The sequence below is a fragment of the Atractosteus spatula genome, chromosome 3, assembly GCF_055471065.1.
Source record: "Atractosteus spatula isolate fAtrSpa1 chromosome 3, fAtrSpa1.hap1, whole genome shotgun sequence".
NCBI lineage: Eukaryota > Metazoa > Chordata > Actinopteri > Semionotiformes > Lepisosteidae > Atractosteus > Atractosteus spatula.
In genome coordinates this window covers 18965704-18990328 of record NC_142708.1, presented here as the reverse complement: position 1 = coordinate 18990328, position 24625 = coordinate 18965704, and the positions used below count along the sequence as shown (strand labels likewise).

The 24625-nt window shown below is 35.9% G+C and overlaps 1 protein-coding gene across 1 annotated transcript in view; it reads right to left on the bottom strand.

Moving 5' to 3' along the window:
- Positions 1-225: 225 nt before the first annotated feature.
- The window catches only part of fbxl17 (F-box and leucine-rich repeat protein 17), a 316022-nt gene continuing 291622 nt past the window's right edge, over positions 226-24625 (bottom strand). The window contains exons 9-10 of the mRNA XM_088911430.1: positions 24081-24223; positions 226-1493 (exon numbers count right to left, since the gene is read on the bottom strand). Of these exons, the coding sequence (XP_088767556.1) occupies positions 1356-1493; positions 24081-24223 (281 nt within the window). The 3' untranslated portion in view covers positions 226-1355. The remainder of the gene's footprint in view (positions 1494-24080; positions 24224-24625) is intronic.

Sequence of the window (24625 nt, the reverse complement as noted above, 5' to 3'; positions counted from 1 at the left end):
TTAAATGTCAAATTACATATAAAGTGGATATATATACCCTTTTTATAACTAGCATCTACTTCAATGTGTGTTATAAAAAGGAACAAGTAGAGGTTATTTCCACACTGAGTAGTACAAAGACGTTACACCCGAAGGAAACTCCACCGCTAGTGTTTTGTTGTCTTCCTTTCTGAGTGAATCAGCCTAGAATTCAGCTCTATTTGTTCCTTTTCAGCTTGTGTGCTGGTGAAGCTTCCCATTTGAACTTCTATAGTTATACAATGGCCTTACACCTAATAAAAAAGACAATGATATCATTCTAATAAAAGTTCTAATAAAAATCGGTCTTTCATATTTGCTTTGTCAAATAAAGGTCATTTATGAAGATCTTCAAAAAGGAAGAAAAGCAAGAAGTTAAAAATGAAAAATGTTTGTTTATATATTCTACATTCCATTATAAACATGGTAAGATGCGTGTTCTTTAAAACTGTTTAAGTACTTTAAGATTATATAATTACTGCATTGAAACAACCTTCTTTAGTAACTGATTAGGTTAATCAGCTACGATTGTCCAAGACTTTGCTATTTTACACAAACAATACCCTGCCTTACTTGCATAATCACGTGGTGATAAGATTACTTACTAGTGAGAGAATACAGGATTGACTTTAAAATGACACAAAATCCCACATAATTACAAGGTGTGCTTTAATAAGTAGCATATAGTTTTCTTTTGTTTTTTACTAAACAATTAAAAAATGTAATGGTATACAAATAATACTGTATATATGTCCAAACAAATATTTTCACTACACAGAATTAGGGCTTTTTAACTTTTTTATTGATCATTTTCTACTGCATGAAAGATCCAGGATAGAAATGATCAAGAACTCTTTTTATAACCCATCTTCCTTTACAACAAAAGGAATAATCTTTTCTTGTTTGCTCAAAGAAGTATGTCTATATTTTAACTTAAAATACAAAATCAGGTGAACCTGTGGTAGAGATTGGCAGATGAGTTATTCCAGATGTGAGCTTTAATGTTGTATTTTAAAGCACTGCAACTTTATAAGGTTGCACACATAAAAAGTACAAATAGAAACGCTTGAATACAATTTCAGCATTGCTTCAAAAAAGTCTTCCACTATTTTTTCTTCTAGCTTCTTATACTAATTGTATTGTCAGATTCACAAAGTATGATCACTTTTGCTTTTAAGCTTTACTAGTGTGTATAAAAAGATCCAAAATCCAACCATTAAATCAAACAAAAAAAGACAAACCAATTCCTAACTATTAAGAGTTCTGAGAAGATCTTAGTAATGACTTCAGACTGACTCTGAGCAAGTGTGCGAGATGAATGACCAATTTGTCAGAGGTTATGACAAAGAGGATCTGTTAGGAATCCAGCCCATTTGATAGGCTCTCTCCAAGGTTCTCTTGCAATCCTGCATCACAGTGCTGAATGTTATGTGTGGATACTGCTGGACCAACTGCTCCACAGTCTCTTCATTCACCTGTCAAAGAACGAACAACAAGGAAACCAAGTCAGCAATTAGTCACCCACTGGTAGCAGCTAAATTTGTTTGTTTCAAACACTTAAATGAAATTCAGTTTTTGACACTCTCATTAATGCATAACCTCAAGCCTGAGAAATAGAAATTGCACTGAGTCAAAAACAGAAACCAGTCAACTGTACATGCCACAAGTAAAAAATTCTGTAAACCTGACACCTAAAAGATGATAAGCATTTTCTTTCTTCCAGTTTCTTGTTTCAGACTGTCTGCTACATGAATGCCAGTGGTGCTAAAGAAATATGTATGACATAATGGTTCCCCTTAAAACTTCAGAATATAATAACTCAACATGCAACTCAAGAAACTCAAGTCTGTTAATCTAACTGGTGTACCTGTGCATTTTCAATTTCTTATAGTAGCCAGTGGGGATGCTGTAACTCTCAGGCATATGATTTACAAATGTAAGTACATGAAGTTCTTCTGGCTCTAGCCATACAGGCTGTGAAAAACAGAGTTACTACAAAACAGCAACCAAAAACTGCTGGAGTTTTATGTCTTGGAGTTTTACATTAAACCCATAATGCATTAGAGCCAGAGAAAAGTTAAAACAAATAGAAGCATGTGATGCAGAAGCTCAAAACTTCTGTTCAAAACTAAAACACCGCATATTCATCTACTTTATTTTTGACTACATATATGTCTACATATATGTCAAGACTACAGCACTTGACACTAGTAATAATAATAATAACAACAATAATAATTTTATACTGTATAGCACCTTCAAAGGTGGCTTCTCAAAGTGCTTTACAAAATGACAACAACGATAAAAAAATACACAAGATATGTACAATGAGAATACACAAAGAGAGGAGACAGTAGATGGAGGTACTGAATACTGTACAGTAGGAGCAAAGGGGTAAAGAACAGAACCAGTTAAGTAAAGGCTCTTCTAAAGAAGAAGATTTTAAGTCTAGATTTGAAGGAGTTTAGAGAAGGTGACAAGGAATGATATTAGGGTTTGAAAGTCTTGAGAAACAGATATACATGCAGCTTGCACAATATCCTTATATCTTCTAATCATCCAATTCAGGATTGCAGGGTAGCTGGAGCCTATATCCTTGTCAATGGGTACAAATGGGATACACCCTAGACAGGGCACACACAGACACAAACATGCACACACTCACTCAATGAGCCAGTTTTCCAAGTAGCCAACTGACCTACCAGTACCTCTTCGGACTGTGGGAGAAAACATTGAGAAAACATACAAACTCCATGCAGACAGCTCCCCAGGTCTGGAACTGAACCCCAGTCACCAATGCTGTGAGGCAGTGAGCCAGCGATACTTACCACTGTACCACTCCCAACTTGTACAATACAAATAATGCAAATGCTTTGATCTCAAGAGCAATACATCCAACAATGATTACCTTTATATATACGGTATAATAAATCAAAACACAGTAAATGTAACAGAAAACTCCTCAGCTACTGTTGACTGGCCACCCTACAGCTTGGCTCTAAAGTGTTGCAGTATGCATACAATCTAAGCATTGCCAAATGTCTGTCTGCAGGAGGTTTCAGTTTTACCTCTTGCCTAATGCTGCCAAATATGTCTTCTTATAAATATTATAAATATTGGCTAAAATGTCTATGTGTTGGAACTTCTCAGTATTTCAGACCAAGATTTTGAGCCTGGGTGAATTTTTGAGCAGGAAAGTCATGATTTACAGCTGCAAGTCAGTTCCTTTTGCTTATTTGTGCAAAAGATACAGGAAAGCTAGAGGGCACATCTTAACTGCCTTAAACAATAGATGCAATCTTCGTGTATTTGGGTGAACAGAGTGCGAGCATGTAGTTTACCTGTCTTTACAAATTAACAAAGTGCAAATGTGGTGTTGTACTGTGTTGCTTCAAATTTCCAAAACCACAAACAGAAAGTAATTCAACATTGAATTGTCCATCTACCAAGGTAACTCGATTATACCATCAATTCCCGTAGTGCTAGGCTGCCAGTATGTCAAACAGAGCCATTTCTTTATGCTCTGTTTACCCTTGATTTCACATTATGCACACTGATACACTGGTCTGTGTTATCTGTTGGTTAAGATCATTTACAGCTTCTTCCTAACATTTTTGATAAAGGCAACTTCAGCTGTGTGTTTAATCAACTTTAAGTCTGGAGATGAAAGTGTTACCTGACAACAGCCTGTTCCTATTCCCAAGATGAGATAAATACAACAACAGCATTATCAATGCTAAGAATCTTGAACAGTCTGACACTTCAGTGAAGAGGTGTGACACTGCTCTATCATGGTCACTTCAACAAGATAAGAACCCTGATCTAAAAAAAAAGTAACTAATTGAAATCTTTAGAGTTTGATGTTCTCATTGGCACAGAAATGTATGACAAATCAATCCAATTTTCTACACTCCACCACTTAAAAATACCTTACAGCAAAAACATGGATATTGAGCACCTAATTTTAAAACACTACTGTAAACAGATGCAGCCATCACAAATGCACAAGGTGTCAATTAGTGACAGTCATACCACTGTGACTGCGGTGTCACGGACCAGAGCATGTCGTGGCTTTTTTATTTTTTCTGATAATCGAATGTAGGACTACAGTACTATGTAAAAACTCCAGGTGGTGCAGTGAATCCCAACTCTCTTTACGGAAGTTTGTACAAGGTTTCAGTGTAGTACGTTCACCTTAAATAGTGATAAAGATATATGTTTTTAATAATTTCACAAAGTATCAAAGCATTGCACAAACAAGTGATCTCTAATATCCAACAACAATAATAATAATCTTTATACTTATATAGTGCTTTTCTGGACACTCCACTCAAAGCACTTTACAGGTAATGGGGACTCCCCTCCACCACCACCAATGTGCAGCCCCACCTGGATGATGCGACAGCAGCCATAGTGCACCAGAACACTCCCCACACATCAGCTATCAGTGGGGAGGAGAGCAGAGTAATGAAGCCAGTTCATCGATGGGGATTATCAGGATTGGTAAAGGCCAATTGGAAATTCGGCTAAGATGCTGGGAAAACACTCCTACTCTTTTCGTGAAACATCCTGGGACCTCGGTTTTATGTCTCATCCGAAGGACAGCGTCTTTTTACAGAATAGTATCCCTGTCAGTATACTGGGGCATTAGGACCCACACAGACTGCAGGATGAGCGCCCCCTACTGGCCCGACTACCACCACTTCCAGCAGCAACCTTAGTTTTTCCCAGTAGGTCTCCCATCCAGGTATTGACCAGTTGTGTGTTGCTGGGTGATACAATATTTAACCATTAAATTTAATTTCACAGCAGTAAAACAATTTTTTTAAATTAAGATATTAATAAACAGGACCGACCATAATAATGACTGCAATAGAAAGTATAGCTCTACTGGTTGTTTTTAACAACTTTGAGCAGCAAAATCAATCTCTTTTAAATCCTAATTCTGCAAAGCAATCATCTTATGTAACACCTTTTTCCTGATGACACAGAATAAAAAAGTGCTATATTCCAAGCCCACGTATGGCTAATTTGCCGTTTTTATAGAAATATACCATCGCAAAAGCAGAACCTTGCCAAAATAAAAGAAACACAACATCCTTACTGTGAAGATGCAAAGAAATAGGCAAAGTATTGTATACAAATGAAAAATAACACACCTGGAAATCAAAACTGAAAGATGAGAGAAATGGGAGGGGGTGTTCATACTAAATTCAAACTGTTCACGATTAGCTTTTTGTTTCTCTGATGAAGGTAAAACTGTCAGTGACATTTAGAAATTTAGAAGAGGTTTATAGGTGCTCAGAGTGAATGCTATGTTTTATTTTCTGGTTAATCCCCCAACCCCCCAAGTCCCCAGAGGTAATTTCCACCTGGAGTGTATGTGTCCTTAACATCTTGAATTCTCTGGGAAAGTATAGACAGTATAGGCCTGGTTCAGGGGTTGAATTCAATTTGGTTCCTCTTGGGTACTAAATCTGAAACATCAGATTTTTTTAGATGTCTTATTCACTACACACACTAGGAGGAAATATGCAAAAAAAACAACAACATTTACATTTGTGGGAAATGTAGTTTTTTGGTCCACTAATTCAGCTCACGTGCGATTAAAAAGTACAGTACTTCCTGTTCTGTTCTAAAAAGGCCTTTTAAATTAAAATGTAAAATAAAAAAATAATATGTAGAACTCTAAAATGAATAAATTAATAAATAAATTAATATTAGTTGATAGAATATGACCTTATTTTAGTCTAAGAAACCATGAAACTATCACCAGCAAAAATGTCAAAACATTGCGTTAAGCCATGTAAAAATTAAGCAAACTATTACATTTATATTCTTTTCTTTTTGTGGCATTTAGGGATGATTGAAAAGCTTTTTTGCAAAGTGCAACTGTTTCTCAAATTACATTTTTTGAAGAAAATAAAAAAGTCCCACTTTATATGAAAATTGTATCCTGTCTATCTAAGAGGTCCTTAATACTGTGTGCAAGACACTGAAATGTCATTCCTGGTGAAGAAACATTTTAAGGATAAAAGGTATCTTTTATCCCAAGAGAAATCATCAGTTTCTGCCACCATTTGGTCAAAGGAATAAACAGCTGAATTCAAAGATGTGGTCTGCTCTATGGTATACACAGAGCTACATACATAATGGATACATATGCTGCAAAATCCGTTCCATGGCGATTTTTTACTGTGATTTTGGTTTAAGCTAACAGTTAATTCTTAAAAAAAAGTATTTGGTATTGATGGATGTGTAGAGAGGAACAACTGATTTTAATGACAAAGAACATCTGACAATGAGTCATTTAGAAATGGTTAATAAATGTGATGGATCGGCTTCTACAGCAGTTCATGTTAGTGGCTTTTGTCCAATTTACAGGAGATGTTACGAAAATCTTTTTGATGATTCTGATCAATCTGAGTTAAAGATGGTTAAATGACTAGCTCGGTTCCTTCTCACCAACCCTAAGCTATAGTAATAACAATTAAACTAATTCCTGTTTCTGTTTAATTCTAAGGCTTTTGCATAAACATGGGCTAATTGTCAATACTTTAACAATTCTTTGGCAGTTATCAGGTACTCTAAACTACACCCATTTGCTTACTCAAAATCTATCTTTTCACTAATTCATATTTCCATATCCCAGACCAAATCAAACTTTTTTTTATCTCATATACATCCTATTGTTCAAATAAGTAAGACATACACAGAAGCACTGCACTTAAAACACAAAGCAGGCTTAATATGGTATATTTACAACAACTATTGCAATAAAATCAATTGTGAATTTATGTACATTTAGCAATAACAGAAAGCCCTTCCCATTTAAGTCTATTAAACCAAGCATTCAATATATTGTGAAAGTATACTACAATATGCAGTAAATATGTAGTAAATATATTATTTAATTTCACCTAAATTACTGGGACAACTTATGAAATCAAGATGAACCAGAGTCACATAATAGAGAAAGTGGTTCTGGCATCAGAAAAGAGTGTCTAATAGAGCTTAATTGTTCCAGATGTCACCCCACCCACGTGTTTAATGTGAAGTCTGAACTGAGTTCAGCATGTTGCTGAAGCATCCCCTTGAAATTGGGGTTATTTCTATTACAAAAATCCTGGAATGCCTACCTCCTCATGACTAGCAAAAAAGACTCAGCTAAAGCAATTTATGACTCCGCTTAAAATGTCAAAAAGCCAGCTGTGATGGTAAACTTACAGTCTAAATAGCAGCAAAGCTTGTCATACTGTCTGATAAGGGATGCCTGTATCTCATCTTATCAGAATTTCAAACTACAGATAATAGGTAAAAACAGTCACTGGGGCTTTGGTATGCTTCTTTATAAATGAGTTGACATTAGCAGTACCTGTAAGACTGCTCTTTTCACTGGAAGTGTATTACCACCGGACTATGAAAAACCCCTTCATTTCAGAAGACTCAGACATAAAGCTCCTTTGAATATGGAAAAGCGAATCAGTTTTTCTTCTTACAAAAAATCCTTCTCCTTCTTAAATAAGAAACAAACATTCTTGTCATATGATTCAGTTTTAATCTGTTAATCTCATCTTCTGTACAAACGTACATTGGAAAAGTGTGACTTGAAATTAGGATGCAAGGTTTGGCAGCAATGTGAAAACTGCGAGTTGTGAGTTCTGGAAATGGTTATCATCGTTTACATCAACTCCAGGGACTTTTAAATACAGCTCAGTGCAAAATGTCTCCTAAAGCAATGATGTAACTAAAGCTCCACATTCCGACGCTGACTGCAAAAACATCTAAATTTTAAGAGTCTATTATTTGAGATATGGAATAAGGTTTGAGAAATAGGTCTTCTGATCCTACAGATTCTACAAAATCCATAACATACAACATCTCTTGTATTTTATTTTTAAAAGAAGCTTTGTAATCTGTTAAAACAAACATCCAGATACATATTTTGTTAAAGTTACAATAACGCTTCATTATTCAGTTTTTTATAGAGTTATTTGACCATTTCAAAGCACATAGTCTGTATGGGAGGTGGAAGAAAAGATATTACATTCAGCCAAAGTGTCCGTTAAAAGAATCTCAAAACATGCCAATTCTTGCAAGATCTCTACAGTTTTGTATTGTTTTCAAATTTCATGAACACATTAAAACAGTGTCAGAATTATAAAGTAGATTATCCTTATGCATTATCTTGCCAATCTTTATTTCCTATCACATTCATTTCTTTACCACAGAGATTAGGCACTGTCCCCAGTCCTGAGCTAAGATTTGTTATTCAATAATTTGTAACTGACACATGTTGCATACTATTTTTATTGATACCCTGTAATTTGTACAGTGATAAAATCTGTGGTTAATAGCTGCATTACCCAAATACTGCACCAAGAATACACATAAAATGATTTTTTCACAATATGTCATACAGATGTGTGATAAGAAGCAAAAACAACAGATTCTTTCATATTACCAACTAGAGATGTTTTTTTTAATATAATGCATATTTCCAAACTTCAACCCTTATGTCAAATGGAGATTTTAATTTTTTAGGCAGATGGACAAACATTATGATTCTCAGTCATCTGTTTTACCCAATGAGCTATTCATTCAACACAAAATGAATAAAGATGAAAGGCAGTGCTTAAGAAATTTGGAAAAAAGCTGCAGTGTTATATAACGTTTCTTTCTCTCCCACGATTTGCTTCACACATGGACCTAATGTGAAAAATGAGAAAAGACACTGTAGTTCTGTGGTTAATCCTGCAGGAATTCTTAATTAATAAAAATGCCACCCTTTCCATAATGACCTGTAATATATAGCCAACAAATAAATCATCTGAAGACATTGTTGGTCCCTCTCACATGCACACTTTTCGCACAGTGCTATTTAGGGGAAGGGCAACATTTTAATGAAACAAAAATGGGAATATGGGCAGGCTAAAGCATCATTCACATATCAATAGTAATCATTGAACCGTCTTTAAAACTAGAGTCTGCTAAATCAACAAATCATTTTTTTCTCATTGGAAAATTGCTAACAAATCATTCAATGTTTATCATTTTTTGAGGTAATAGGTCACTTATGAATATCATAGGAAAAAAATCTTAAACTCTTGTGAGCACATGTTCATAATGTATATGAACATAGTGTGGAAGGTATTAGATGGATCACAGAAAAATAAAAGCTAACATGTCATGTTAATAACTACAGGTAACGTGCAGTCCACGTTAAGTTACTAAGTGATATATTTTTGTCTTTCTTTTGCTTAGTTAGTTTTCAACTCACAAAGTCTGTGTGTATACAGCTGCTACAAAATTAAATGGTGTATTACAGTAACACGGATTCCAAAGAACAAGGATTCCAAAGAAGCTTATTGATGTTTAAGCCCAATGGAATTTGTCTTGTAAAGTCTCAATAGACTTACAGTAACTGAGATTGCTTTTCCTGTCCCTGAAGTGTATAGACAAGGACCCTGCAGCCATCCTGAATGTTATCAAATGATGTTTGCTTAGGGACTGAACAGGTGCTCAGAATGCCCTAGAGAGAAAGAACTCACTTTTTACTTCTTATGTAGCTGGAGTATGTGTCCATGGGATCATACTAACGTACGCTCAAAAAAATTATATATTTTAAGTAAAATTACTTTCATAAGTTTTTATAGGCAGTAAAAGGCATCAGAAGATGCACCTTCAGTTGCAGCTGTTTGAAAGTGTTTAACTGGAACTGCAAGACTAATGCTTCTCATGTTGTTTGGGTTGGTTTCATCTGTAAGCATTGAGGGTGTATGTGTGATGTCTGTTTTCTCTTTTAAATATGAGAACCTATTTTGTCTTAGTAGCATACTTTATGCGCGTAAAATTGAAATGTGGATATTCTAATTCCTCACAGAAGAATCCGAATGTGGGACAAATATGGAGCAAAGAATGAGAGAGACTGTGAAAGGCTGGACTGGAAGCGGAATCAGAAAACATCCCATGACTCTTGTCCTTGTCCGTGTTTGGTGTAATAATTTTTGTGAGACATAAGCAAGGAAAGTCCTCCTCTTAATGGACCTCCCTTGTTTGGCTTTCCAGTTTTTATATCATTCAGACTAATAACATGCAAACATCTGTAAAATTTAACCCTGAATAATAAATACTTTTCTAAATACCTTAAAGGTGTGTGTTTTAATGTTTTCAGACACAAACCTCCAGAAATTCTCACATAGGCTTTTACTTTTTTTGAAGCATTATATCTGTTTCTCAATGCGACAGACAGAAATCCACCCATTTTCTTCCTGCTTCATCCAATACAGGGATGCCAGTCAGTCACAAGGCACACACAGACACTGACACACTCCACTTACACCCAGCCAGACATGGGAAGAACATACAAACTCTCCCCAGGGAGCAACCATTGTTTGGAAATGAACCCAGTGCCCCCAGTGGGGTGAAGCAACAATGCTAAACACTGCGCCACTGTGCTGCCACCCTCCCATAGACACAGATATAATTATATAAAGATTAAATCTTATATATAAAAATATAAATAAATATAGTCTCAGTGGATAAGCTTTTATAACACACTCCATTGACAAAGTGTCATGAGGTTCACAAAAACACAGTGCTACCTTAGGCACTGGCTCTGTTGACTTCCTTCTTAGCTCTAACCTCATTCAAATGTAAATAAACTTTCTGATCATGTCAAATTGCGTTACCGTCTGTTTTGCTTTTTCAAAGCAAACATAAAAACAAAACAACAAAAGAAGCAGACTATGAAGGAATGAGACAGATTTTAAGAGAAGCAGAATGGCACAGATTAGATATGGAATGACATATCACAACGAGTGGCATCTGTCATGCACCAGAAGCTCCTCTACACAGTAGATAAAGTGAAGACGAATTCAATACACTATCTGAATTAAGGGGAAATTCTAATTAGACCAGAATGAACAATCACAATGTAGAATTAAGACAGGACAGTGGGATTGGCACCTCTACTCTTAAAGGGGAACTGCAACGTCATTTTTATAATTTGGGGTTAGAAAGAATCAGCATCGATGAAAGCAATTCAAATCACAATGAAAAGTAAAATGTATACAGTAATGTGTAAAATCCTCCAATTTACATTGTAAACTGCATTACATTATAAAGAAGCAGGCTTGTGAATACATCTGTTTTAATCCAATAGAAATATTGCGCTCGACTTTTAGACTGTTTTGCCAGCACATAAAACTTGTTTACTTTGTGTAGAGATCACATTGGAACATTTCTGCATTGAAATGTCTGCTGCACAACCTGTACTTATTCATTCATACATCACATTATTTGGTTAGTCATTACAGTGACTAGTGAGCAGGAAGGGCCACTTCATATCGTGATTTTCTTAAACCCTCTCTCTCGCCCATAGCAAGATCAGGGATTTGCAACAACATTTATATACAATACAGTGCTTTCACAAAGTTCACAATTTTGTGCTTAATTCAGAATTAAACATTTGATACGATTTATTTTGTTACCAAGGTTTAATAAACGGTCTGAGAAATTGGGAACGAAGTTCCCCTTTAAATGAAGAGTGGCATGTAACAGATTAACCACTATGCATACAAACAGTGCAAAGAGATAATTTATGACCAAGTACTTCGGTCTTCAGTTTAACTTCTCATCTGAAAGACAGCACCTAATACAACTCTGTTTTCCCAGTCACCATACTAGTACATCAGTCCAAAGAGAAAAGTGCAACTTAATACTCCACTAACACCACTTTGAGCAGCATTGTGGTTATTCCATGAGATCTAACATCCTAGTACTGACCAGGCCCAGTCTTGCTGAGCTTCTGAGCTGCAAGGTTGTAACGCAGCTGCCAGAAATTATGTTAGATTAATAATGTTTAGACTAAATATAACTCTCTTCTGAAATATCCTCTCATTCTGGATGAACGCAATACATTAAAAGCATTTTATCAATGTGAATATTTTAGTACAGCTACTGTACAACTGTAGATAAAATGCACCAATATAAATATCTTACAAATCTGTCTTTTAACTACTGTATGCCTATATTCTCTAGGATCCACATTCAATAGAATGCATGAAAATATATATTTATTTTCTGTTTAGTCCAACATATTTGCTATAACAGTCCACAGTTGTAGTATAAATACTTCACAGTTGTCCATAAATATCTGAACGGTGCTTATCTTCACATTCCCCATGGATGAGACAGAAATCAGTCATGTAATAGGACGTAATGAAAGAAGATCATCACACAGGACTGAGGAGGTCTGGATACTAGCCTTTTAACAGGTCTGGACCAAGTGTGTGAAGGGATTTAGAGGGCTGTAGAGAGTAGAATGTTATTAGTAGGCAAGAGTGGTTTTATTTAATGACAACTTGATGTAAAAATGTCTGCATGTTTTAATTGTTTTCTTTTATCATTGTATTGTACAATCCAACAGGCAGTGATTATCATTGCTGGGGTCTTGCTGTGTTTCCTTCTGCTTTGTAAATACCATTTGTATTTCACACGAATAAAACTGCCATTAAAATTTGCTAAAAGTTTAATTTCCCTTTTTTCAGCTCCACTTCCACAAGCCTGTAAGTGCTACAATAGTAATAGTGCCAGATGTACTCATTCCAATGGGATGATTTTCTTTAATAACATCCCAAAGAAGAGGTTGTTTTCTGTCAGATCAGGTGCATATACTGTATAATCTGTTGGTATTTCCCCCTAGTAGCCAAGATTTGTCTTACCATTCCCCTTGTTCCTTTTATGTTTGTAAAGTATATGGGACTCACTAATGTTTTTCATTACCTAAATTTAAGCAGACACCCAACAGTAAGTCGTGAAAACTTCTTCTGAAAACATGAAGATAAGTGGGAGTCACAAGCTGTAAATAAATATTTCTCCAAAATCTGAGTCTAGTAATGTAGTTTAAGATATGATAAAAGCACCTGTGGCTCTTGTAGCTGTAGTGCATATTGTCTGTAAAGAACATTGAACAAATAGGCTGTAAAAAAATATGTGAGTTTACCTAAACAGTAAAACATAAAGCAGAGGGCATAAGAGGAAACTAGTGTAAGTGCATTTAAAACCACGAACAGGAGGGACATCCTATGTATAGGGCTGTGGGAGCATACTGTATAGTAACAAGCCATATTGCTGGAGCAAAGAAACTTGGATCAATAAGCATGGGCCGAATGCCTTCTCTTCTTATATTTATATGTACTCTAGTCAGTATGTAGCAAACCTGAGCATAAAAAGGGCCAATAAACATGAAATGACAGATGCATTATGACTGCCTCCAATCACTTTAAAGCAGCTGTCTGCTACTCCATCTCTTGACAGCTTGTTTTGTCAACTGACTCATTCAGTTCACAAAAGCAAAAATAATCGAAAGTGCGATGAACACTTATCCATCATAATACTTCTTATACAATTCCAAATTGTCATGTTAAAAAAAGAACAAGAATATATGAGAACACACAATTGTGATAAATCAAAAAGAAAAGGAAAGGGAAAAAATGAAAGACATGCCATATACTAGTAACTTTGGGGGGGGGGGGGGTAAGCACACTTAACAGACAGCACTATATTAAGTTCTTTGCGACTCGAGACTATGATCTTTAGAGCTGGAATTTCATACTAGACATAGTAAATAAAATGACGTGTACTGTACTTCCAAATGAAAGGGTGTTTTTCCCCCCATTCTTTCATAATACTCTACATCAAACATGTGGCAAACAGTACAGAAAAAGGTCAAACAGCACAAATCTGATGAGAAATGAATTGATTTGATTATTTTCATGGTCTGGATCAATAACACTCTTTCTCCACCGGGGTTCCATTGCCTGAAGGCAGTGGTGTAATCAATTGAGCCAAACAGAGCATGTCGTCTCCAGGCCCCGCGTTCGCTCTGATCTTTTCGGGGGGACTCTTGACGCCTGTGTAATTCTAATTTATGTTAACTGCACAGCTTAGACATTCCAAAGAGCGCCAGTTCGGTGGATAAAAATGGAGAGGCAACTAGTTTGAAAACTCTTATTACAAATACTTCGGGAATGATTTCCTTGGCATTTCATTTAACAAGATGAAATGGTTTGTAAATATGTTATTCTCTCTGGGCCTATATCTGCATACAAGACACTGAATACAGTTGATTTAACATAAGAAAATGCCCTTTACTTCAAAGCATGCTTCTGTACTTCAACAACATGGGATAGATGGGCATCATGTTATAATTCAGTATCTAATCCACATAAATTCTGGGCATTTCTCTGACATTCAAAATTGAAATGTGATTTAATGAACCACAGGCTTAGTTTTTTATAAGCATGTTTTATTTTTTCCTCAACGTTTTAGGATTTTCTTTTCATTCTAGATTCCTTTCTGCACAAAATACTATTTTTGGTCTTGATTGCAAAGATGGGGACCCCACAGTGAAAAACCAATGTAATTAATTTAAAATAAATCTCAGATCTACGGTTTCTTAAAGTTAAACACCGGAATAATTTTTCTTTGACACATTTTATGGTTTATATTTGTTGGAGGCACTTTAAGACTTTCTAACAATATACTGCAAAATCAAACACACAGAGAATGGGAATGAATTAAGTACTGAATGTAAATCCTGTTAAAAAATGGAATCAATGTGTGAGCAACATTGAAAACCTGTTAAATTAAACTCTCCAGCTTCCGACAATTTCAAACGAATGCACTAAGAGGGAGCTGCCAAAAAAGAACCACAGAAACTATTTACCATGTGTCAATGTGAATGACTACTTGTGCTTTCTGAAAGTGACAACAGCTAAAATCAGATTATTACTGACAGTTAAATCTGACCATAGTTAAATGGAAGCAAATGCAGGAAGCCAAGAAATGTGGGAAAGTAGGGTATTTCAAAATGACTGTACATCCTTTTGGTAGATGCCAGACTATTTGTATTTTATTTGTATCTCATTTTTAAGCTATGGATTTAAATATACAGTATACTCATCCTTGCTATACAAATCCAATTGGTACCAAAACTGCTGCCTGCAGGCGAAACCTCATAATAGACTCTGCAAAATTGTCCCAAGTGCTCTTAACTGGACAAAGGCCAACTAAGTTGTTGTGACCTCAAGTAAAATTTCCCACCACTTTTTATACAAGCATTTATGTTTAAATGTATTATGAAGCAGTTATGTGGAGAAATCAAATTTGCACAATCTCAATAGTACACATGATTAATAAACATGATGTGAGCTAATTAGAATTTCTCACTTAACAACAATTGTTTACTATGTTAGAGAATAAAGCTTGTGAAGTCAAAGACAGAATTAAACTCCTAACTGTAGAAGTAAGATAAAGCATCAAGACAGAGGCTCAAGGGGTCAGGAGTCATCAGGACCATTATCATTACGAGTGCAGAAGACTACAGCTGAGAGGATCGAACAATAAAAATGGAGGAACAAGCAGTATTTGCAGGGGACATTCACCAGTCGAACAAAAACAGGTATGTACTGTATATGTATTGCTTGTTTAAACGTAAGTTAAGTGCTCACTTAGAATAGTGTATGGTTGTTTGCTAATTTGATAAGTTTAATAATAAATATTAAAATTATAATGGCATGGGTTGACGTGTTACGCATCTGGGATGGTTCAGTACAAGGACACTGGCCTGGAATTTCATCTATGGAGTTTTCTCAGGACTACGTTACTTATTCAGCCCCATACTACCAGTCATATGACCCGGATTTTCACTTTCTATAAATATTTCTAGTTTCTATAATGTGTATTAAATCCCACACTTTTCTCAGTTATACCTAACATATGATTTTTCATCATATCATGTAGCAGTTAAAATATTCCAGTGTGTTAAAACAATTTAAGGGACAATAGTTACAGTCTATGTGCAACTGGACATTGTGTAAATATAGGACAGCATATACAGTATAGCACATTGAATACATAGTCCAGTGCATCCAAAATGTACATAGAGAATAACAATTGAGAACACAAAAGGAAAGGTGGGTATACAGCACAAATTCTAAATTACAAATTGATAGTTTTTGTGTTAAAATGAAATGTTATCTTATACAATATTATACTGGCATGTTATAATGTGATCGCTTGATAGGAACCCCATCAGATTGTGCCAAACCACCTCAAGGCTAATGGGACTCTAGAACAAGCTACACTTCCCAGCTACGCTTGCTTCATTCAAGAAATGGCTGGATGATATCCGCGGATCAATAAGCCACTAACTACGAGACAGGCTTGATGGGCCAAATGTCCTCTTCTCATTTGTAACCCTTCTTCTTATGTTCTCATAGGCAATAATATTACTGCAGAGTTTTAAGTATGTGGTGAATACCATGGTTTTGGCTAATGAGGGCTGCTGCTAAGAACAGACTCAGCCGAGCTCCACACTACATGTGAGAATGAGGAAGAGATGTAAAACTCCTCTTAGTAAATTCTATGTTTGGTAGACAACAATCTAGAGATCTAGAGGAGACTGTAGAGATGCAAGATGTTACAACTCAAGACCAATGAATGACTTTACTGCAAGTACAGGAGTTAACTTTTTTTCAAGAGCAAGAGAAAGAAAGATGAAGCAACTCTGTGCTGTGCGGATGAGCCCTAATTAAAGTAAAGAAGATGTTCATGGCTGCTGACTCTTGACTATTAGAGAAACAGAATGAAAAGTCTCTTTACACAGATCTACTTTCTAGAGTAGCGATACAGTCGGAGCTAATTAATATTCATGCAACCCATGATGCAGAGTGATGTCAGTCAGTTTGTTCTTAGAACCACTGTAACCTGGACAGGTGTTTTCATAGAATATATCCCATATATTTCCAGTTCATGAAAAGGTTGCCTGCGTATTGTATGTCAGGAGTACCATTAATGCAGCCATTTCTTCTTTTTTTCGAGGTAAGTCTATTGAGAACTTATTTCTCATTTACAACGATGACCTTCTGACGCTTTTATACGGCAGGGTATTTACCAATACAACAGGAAATCTGCACCCATGACCTCCCCTTCCAATGCCCACAGCACTAACCAGTACTCTACTCTGCTGACTAACCCTCATCAATTTATTGAAAAGGAGGCTAAAGCTCATCATCAAAATCCCTTGGGAATGTGATATAATAGATTTTTCCACTGCAGCAGTATCCCAGAGTAATGTACATCACACAGAAACTCAGGTAAATCAATGCAAAAATCAAGAGAGAACCTTAATTCTCCTACATTGAAAAGAATATGCTGCTGACATCCCTCACCCCAAAGCACGGGAGCAAAGAATGTCATAGTATTTGCACTCTTCAACACTACCAAAACTGATCCTGAATTTTCAGTTTTAGGAGTTTCAGGGTGTGATCTTCTGCCTTTAAGGCATGTTTGCTAATTACAGGCAACCTAGTCCTCAAATGCAGGTGTATACTCACACTATTAATATACATAATTTAAAACTACGTTTTTGAAAGTACAAGGCATGTTTATGTAGCATACTCCTTATAAAGTAAGTATTGTTTTGTATAGTATTAAAAGCTGTGGGTTCTGTCTACTAGGGCTTTTAATGTTAAACTTCTAAGTGTACCTATGCTGATAAACATACAGTACTGAAAGCTTTATGTCATGTCATGTCACTTTCTTTACTGTTATTTGAGGAAGCCGTGGGCATGAAAGTAACAGCACACACAGTCTATCTGGAGCTCGACTGAGTCTTGAGTTGTAAGTTAAGGCTGGGCTCTCATTTGATTACACAATACTGAACTGCTTAGGACTCAGTTCTGGGCTGGAGCCTAGGTCAAGAAAATCTAATAGTCCTGACGCACATGTGTTTCAAAGGCATTACATTTGTCATCACAAAGGGATAAATTGTGTTATGATTTTCTCTTGTTTGTGCCTGGAGTCATGACTCAGATATTGGTCTGAAAATGTGGGAGAGTGCCACAGGTGTATAAATGGTGTACTTTATGGTGTCAGAGCAATTATCCTGTAACACCCACAGATGACTCTTGGTACTTTAACAAAACAGCACTGACACATGAAGGCGAGATTAGACAGACTTAGGAACTGGCTGTAGAATATGCCTGACAAATTTTGTGACATCAAGAAACCGAAAGTCTTTGTTGTGCTTATTAGTGGGGATAGATCTGCTAGGCTTTGGCTACATGACAAAACTAACATGACAAAAATCTTATTAATTGCATTCTATACCAAAACAATAGGGAAAGCAAAGGAAAGTAAATTCCTCCCTCATATTCAAAAACTCAACAGGCACCAGACAGAGAGTTGTGCCAGTTAATTTTTAGAGTTTTAATTTATTCCGGATAAATCTATGAAAATTGTAATGTGAGAGTTTCATTTAATTTTGTTTCCACCACAGTAAATGGAGACAACATACACAAAACACCCTTTTCAGTCATTGAGGCTCAATGGTGTTGATATAAGCTCAAAGCTTGTTTTGGTTTCCCTGTAGGTTTTACATTGATGTACACTTTCAGCCATGAAACACTTTTTCCTTAATGGTTTTTATAATAGATCATACATTTAACCAGGCAAAAGGTGACACAAATGGAAACAAATAAATTACATCAAACACAGTAATGTTTTAAAGGACACTGGGAAATGCTGCAGTTTGAAAAAGTCAAGGGGAAGTGAATTAAGACAGGTTTTATACAAAGAGTTGTGGCAGTCTAACAAGCTACAAAAAATCTAACACCCCTTTCAAAAAGTGGCTGGATATGATCCTTGGATCACTTAGCAACAGACAAACAAACAAATAAGCTAGCGTGGCAGAATGGATGGCTTTCACTTGCAACCTTTCTTATAATATATAAAGATATGGAAATTCTCAGTGGAATATAAAATGGTGGGAATTCTCAGTGGAATAACATGAAAGTTAGTCATGTTAACCAGCAATTCCTACAGGGGTAGTCTCTGTAAGAGATACGGGTTTAGAGTCTGTATTGACACGGCATATGCACATTTGGTACATTTCACATTTGATCCACATTTTGGAAAGTAATTAATGCACACCAGGAAAAAAGTAGATATTGATATGATCCAAGTATAATTTGTGATCTTTTCAGCCAATAAGACCTTTGCCACTGAGAGCTTTACTCTACATATTACATGGACAGTAAGCAATTCATTAGGATACCTTAAATACAGTAGTTTCAGATAAACCTTAATGACTGAAACAATTAAAATATGCTGTGATACAACCCTTAATTCATTATAAATTTAACCCATAGCTTATGCATTGTTCATTTGTATTATATGTGTGTGCTTGTATTAGCTATTCTTATTGTATGTGTGCTCTTTGTACTGACATACCTCAAAACTGACTTTACTGACTACTGCACTCTGAACACTAACAGGTAAACAAAACAGTTCATTTCACATGGGTAAGTTTAGAGGTTACTACATAAGATTTACTGAGCTGTCACTTAAACCTGTTTATAGGATTGATCCACGATACTCTTGGGAGGGGTAAAGATCTATTCTCATTGTCATGGCAAAATGCAGTTCACCTAACACAACTTGATAAGGACTGAGTGTGAATCTTCCGAATGATAATTAGCAATGTATCAACACCTTGATCTAAGCAAATAATGATATAAAATGAGCCACTGCTCCTATGAAATTAACTTTAAGTTAAGTAAAGACCATATAAGTGACACATTTTCTAGTATATTTTCTTCTATTGTTTTATTAATCGTTTTGATGTTCAATTCCGTTTTAAAGAAGAGAGTACTGAATTTCTTAAGAGCTTTTCAGTACAGCTTATTACTTAAGTTAATAAATATTAAACAACATTATGTTTAATATTATTCTCATTAAAAAAACAAATTAAAAAGGCCAGCAATCTGAAATATTTTGATTGGTAGGAACATGTATTAATACACAACGAAAATGTAGGTTTTACATTAGTGGTTCATTGAACAAATAACTTTGGGAGACCATCTTAAAGGTTAATTGCAATGCTATTTTTATACTTGGGGGTGAGAAAGAATCAGCATTGATGAGTACCACAATAAATCACAATGAAATTAAAATGCACACAGTAACTTGTAAAACCTCTAATTTACATCACAAAATAGTCTAAATGTCTAGGTATGCGCAGTGCCATGTTCTGTGATTCAGAATGAGGCCACAAAACATCCGGTGATGTGAAGCAGCCTTATTACATTGTAAAGAAGCATGCCTGTGAATACATCTCTTGTAATCCAATAGAAATATTGTTTTTGATTTTGAGACGGTTTTGCCTACAAATACTACTTGTTAACTCAGTATGTGGATCACATTGGAACATTTCTGCAGTGAAATGTCTGCTGCACAACCTGTACTTATTCGCTTATACGTCACATTACATCAGGCTTTATGGTGACTAGTGTACAGGAAGGGTTGCATCATGCTGCAATTCGTGGGAACTCGAATGTGAGTTTGGGACAACATGACGACTTACAGTACTTTCTCAAAGTTCACGATTTTGTGCTTAATTCAAAATTTGTTAAATTTTTCTATAACGTCAATAAATTTATTTTGTTACCAAGATTTGAGGTCTAAGAAATTCGGACTGCAGTTCCCCTTTAAGAAATGGCTGAGGTGATATGGCTTCTTATACTCATAAATAGCCACAATGGGTGTTCATAGGATAATTTGAAGGCTGTTTGGAAGCATTTTCATATCTGTGTAATTAGTCTTTGTGTTTCATATATAAAGGGAGTGCACCCAAGTGATGGTTGGGATTTTTTTATTAATTGCTGTTGTCTCCTTTGTTGTTATCGAAAAAGGCAAACAACAAAAGTTGCTGGACTTCACTTTATGGCGGCCATTGTGAAATTATGTGAGTGTAGGCTGATGGGATCGTCCTAGTTGAGGGTACAGTCTGGTACAATACTATCATTCACATTTTAAATAGCAAACACATAGGTTTGTTGATTCTGTAGAACTGTTCCTGAGGATAGAAAATAAACTGAACAGCTAAATTCATGTGATTTCAGAAAAACTGCAGTTCTAGACCCTTGACAGGTCTGACAGAGGACTGTGTGTAGAGTGTGTGGAGATTCCATGGTGAAAGTTATACTGACAGCTGCGATGTTCAAGCCAGTTGGTGGGATAGCAGAAATGTGTTGATTAGTGGAGCGATCTCCTTTAACACAATAACACCTTTGGTGCTGACTGAGGACAACATTTCTGCTCAGTGTGTAAGGCTATTCCTGGAGTTTTTCCCTCCTGCAAGCCAATCAAGATGACATTTTTTAACAATTGTTTTTAACAAAACCACACAGAGCTAAGATTATGATAGAGAAGACTTCAAGAAAACAATGTTGAGGTTTTGCAGTGGGCATCTTTTTCACCTGAGTCTAACAGCATATACATGGGACCAACTTGCCACAGATGACAATGCCATTAACAGGAGACAGATCAGTCTTCAACAGTTAGATGTAGCCATACAGCAGGAGTTGCATCAGAACATCCCGAAGCAGTCTGTTCAGAGGCTGATCAGGTCTATGCATAAAAGTTGTCAGGATTAAGGTCAGGATACCTGGATACATATTCTAACATTTTAATCTGTACACTTTAACACTGTTGTCTTTCTCAATAGCAAATAGTGTGGTTTTGATCTGCATTTCTTACTTGACAATTTAGTTTCATCTTTATTTAAACTATTTGTATAAAAATATAAAAGGTCAAATGAAATGTTAGGATACACAGTTAAAGGTATAGAATTTACATCAAAGGATGTCAATGTTGCACCACTAAATATTTACAATTTTGGTCTCCACATTACAGAAAACATATTGCTGTTGTGGAATCAATTCGTGGCTTAAGGGTGTTAATGGCCTATGCTGACGTGCTGAATGAACTGAACCTTTTTAGTCTTACAGAACTCTAAGAGGGACCTGATACAAAGAATTCAAAAAGGCCCTGACAAAGTCCAACATAGTGGACATCTTCAGAATAAACAGTGAAACACAAACCAGAAGACACACTGTCATTGTAAACTATGTGTGAGTGCATTTAAAAGGTACTTCGTCACAAAAGGGTGACAGGTGTATAGAATAAACTAAACAGCCATGCTGCAGAAACAAATATCCTGGCTTACTTTAGGAAATGTTTAAATGAGATCCTCATTAGCTACAGAGTATAAAACAGGCTAAATGGGCTGAATGGACCTCCTCTCTTTTGTAATTATTCTTAGAACAGAACAAAGCTCTTCTGGAAGAGCACCTGAAGTGAGGCGATTCGGTTTCTCCACTCAACACTGTTGAGCATTTATTAAAGTATTTCTGGATAAATTTGTGGATGCCGTCTGCACTGTAATGTATAATGTATTTTGTATATGATATGTGATTTTTATAATTCTTCTTGTATCCTTTTTTTTATTTGTACCTTGTTTCAAGCACACCATAAAAAAAGCCAAACAACCCAAAGGACTGGTTTGGCAGTAAAGCAGACTTTTTAGACCCAGGTTTTGTTTCATTCGTGCGCCAGCATATATACTGTACAACTACTTATTTCACAGCATTATTGTGTATTGGAGTGGGGTTTGGCACTGTTTCAGACAAATGCCCCGCAAAGGGTACATGTGCTGCAGGAGGTACTGTCCTTCAGACTGAGAAGTTAAAGGGATGTCCTAATTAAAATTCCATGATACCGTTCATGTAAAAGTAAAGGTGTTAACCTTGGTGTCCTGGCTAAATTCTGCTTTTTGCTTGTTTAACCTAAAGTTCCCCCGCAGTTCATATTTTTGTCCCCTTGACCTTCTCTGTAGTGGGCCTGCAGCCATGGATTGTTGAACACAAGGACATTGGGTGTTGGATGACTTTGTGTATGAACTAAATAAAACAAGCACCACACCTTGGAGTTATTTGTACACTTAGGCTCCTTTTATACTGTATATTACTAATATTTTTTATAAATTACTAGGACCCACATGATGTTCTGATATGATTCAGTGTTGACCATATGCAAAATATTAGAAAAACTGACATGGGCCCAAAAACTTTTTCAAAGAAACTTCATGCTTCTTGCCCAGTTTGTGTCTGTCACTTTATTAACTGATTTTACATTATTGCACTCACATGATTATTTCTTGTCCTTATGGACAATATTATATATTGGATAAGGGTATCCGCAAGGCAAATAAAAAAAAGATGCTTCACAAACGCAACAGACTATTGCTCCATTTTCTGTATTGACACTAACACTTGAAAAGAGCTTTATAGAATTAAATCCATTCATGTGCAATAATTCAAATAAAACACAATGATGAGATGCGAAGTATGTTTACCAGAGGTATTCTACAATACATATCTGCTTAGCTTTCAAAACAAACAGTTCTGCGTACTGCAGTATTTTCCAAAATACTGCCTGGGTTTCAAAAGGGCTTTAAAATTTTTACAGAATTTTTAGCCATGGCTTAAAAGCCTGTGTCCTTGCTCTTTTTCGAACAAGCATTATGTAGTCATTAAAGCTGAAACAGCAGGTGAGACCTAGTTTTTACATTTCATATGATGGATGTCAGTACTTTGCATACAAGCTGGGTGCTGGAAGCAAAAATATGTCCAGGTTCATATCTGGCAACTTTTGAATCGCTGACCTGGTTGAGAGCTAAGTGCACTACTGTCTATCTGCTACCAGTAGGGGAGGGCTGAGCTCTGCCTTTTGGTTTGTGTGACTTTGCATTCTTTACAGTCTCCTAACTGTAAATGAAAGACTGTAATTAAAAAACAATTCTAAAATGTTAATGAAAAATACAGATGCTGCAAAGCCAAATATACCTTTTGTTTACGTTTATCGATTACTTGCATCCTCAGCAGCAACAGACAACTTATTTTTATTATTATTTTTATGCTTTTATTTTCATTTGTTCCAAACTGCAACAAAAGAGTCTTTATGTTCCCACAGCCAGAAAACATTAAAAAGGCATGATTCAAAGAAAAGGAACGATTTCATAATGTGTCATATGGAAAGCATTGTCTGTAAACAAGTTGATTAAGCCAAGCTGTGGATTAATCCTTGATCTGCCCTTTCTATTGTTTACAGCAGGCAGTCAATAAGTGCCAGAAGCTTCCAGAGGAACCTCTTACCTTATCACACCTCATCAGTCCCAAATACCTCAGGGATTTGCTTGTTTTAGCAATCTGGGTGGCTCCCTGATCTGTGATTTCTTTACACCATCCTGCATCCACCGTTTCAATGGTGGTGCTGTACTGGCCAATAGCTATCAAAGCTGCAAAGGAAAAAGAAAGTAAAATAAACTTCTGTAACTCTTTCAACAGTGGCAGTTACAGGTATACAGTATATGCAACAGCTGAATCCACACATTACATTATGCGTCCAGTAAAAATCATTTGATCATTACAACTTCACATAGGCTACACATCAAATAAGAGAGTAAATCACGAAACCAACATGTTGAACAACTTTTTCCATGCAGGTCTTTTGTTTATGATACAATTCAAAGCATCCATTATGAAACTTGCATATGTCAGAGGCATGCCAACACAAAGACATATGAACTTACAGTTACATTAATACTGTGCAATCTTGGCTACAATTGCCTTCCTCACCCTAAGGTACTGTACACAGACTTTACATTCCTCTGGCACAAACCCACACTTGGTCTGGCCAG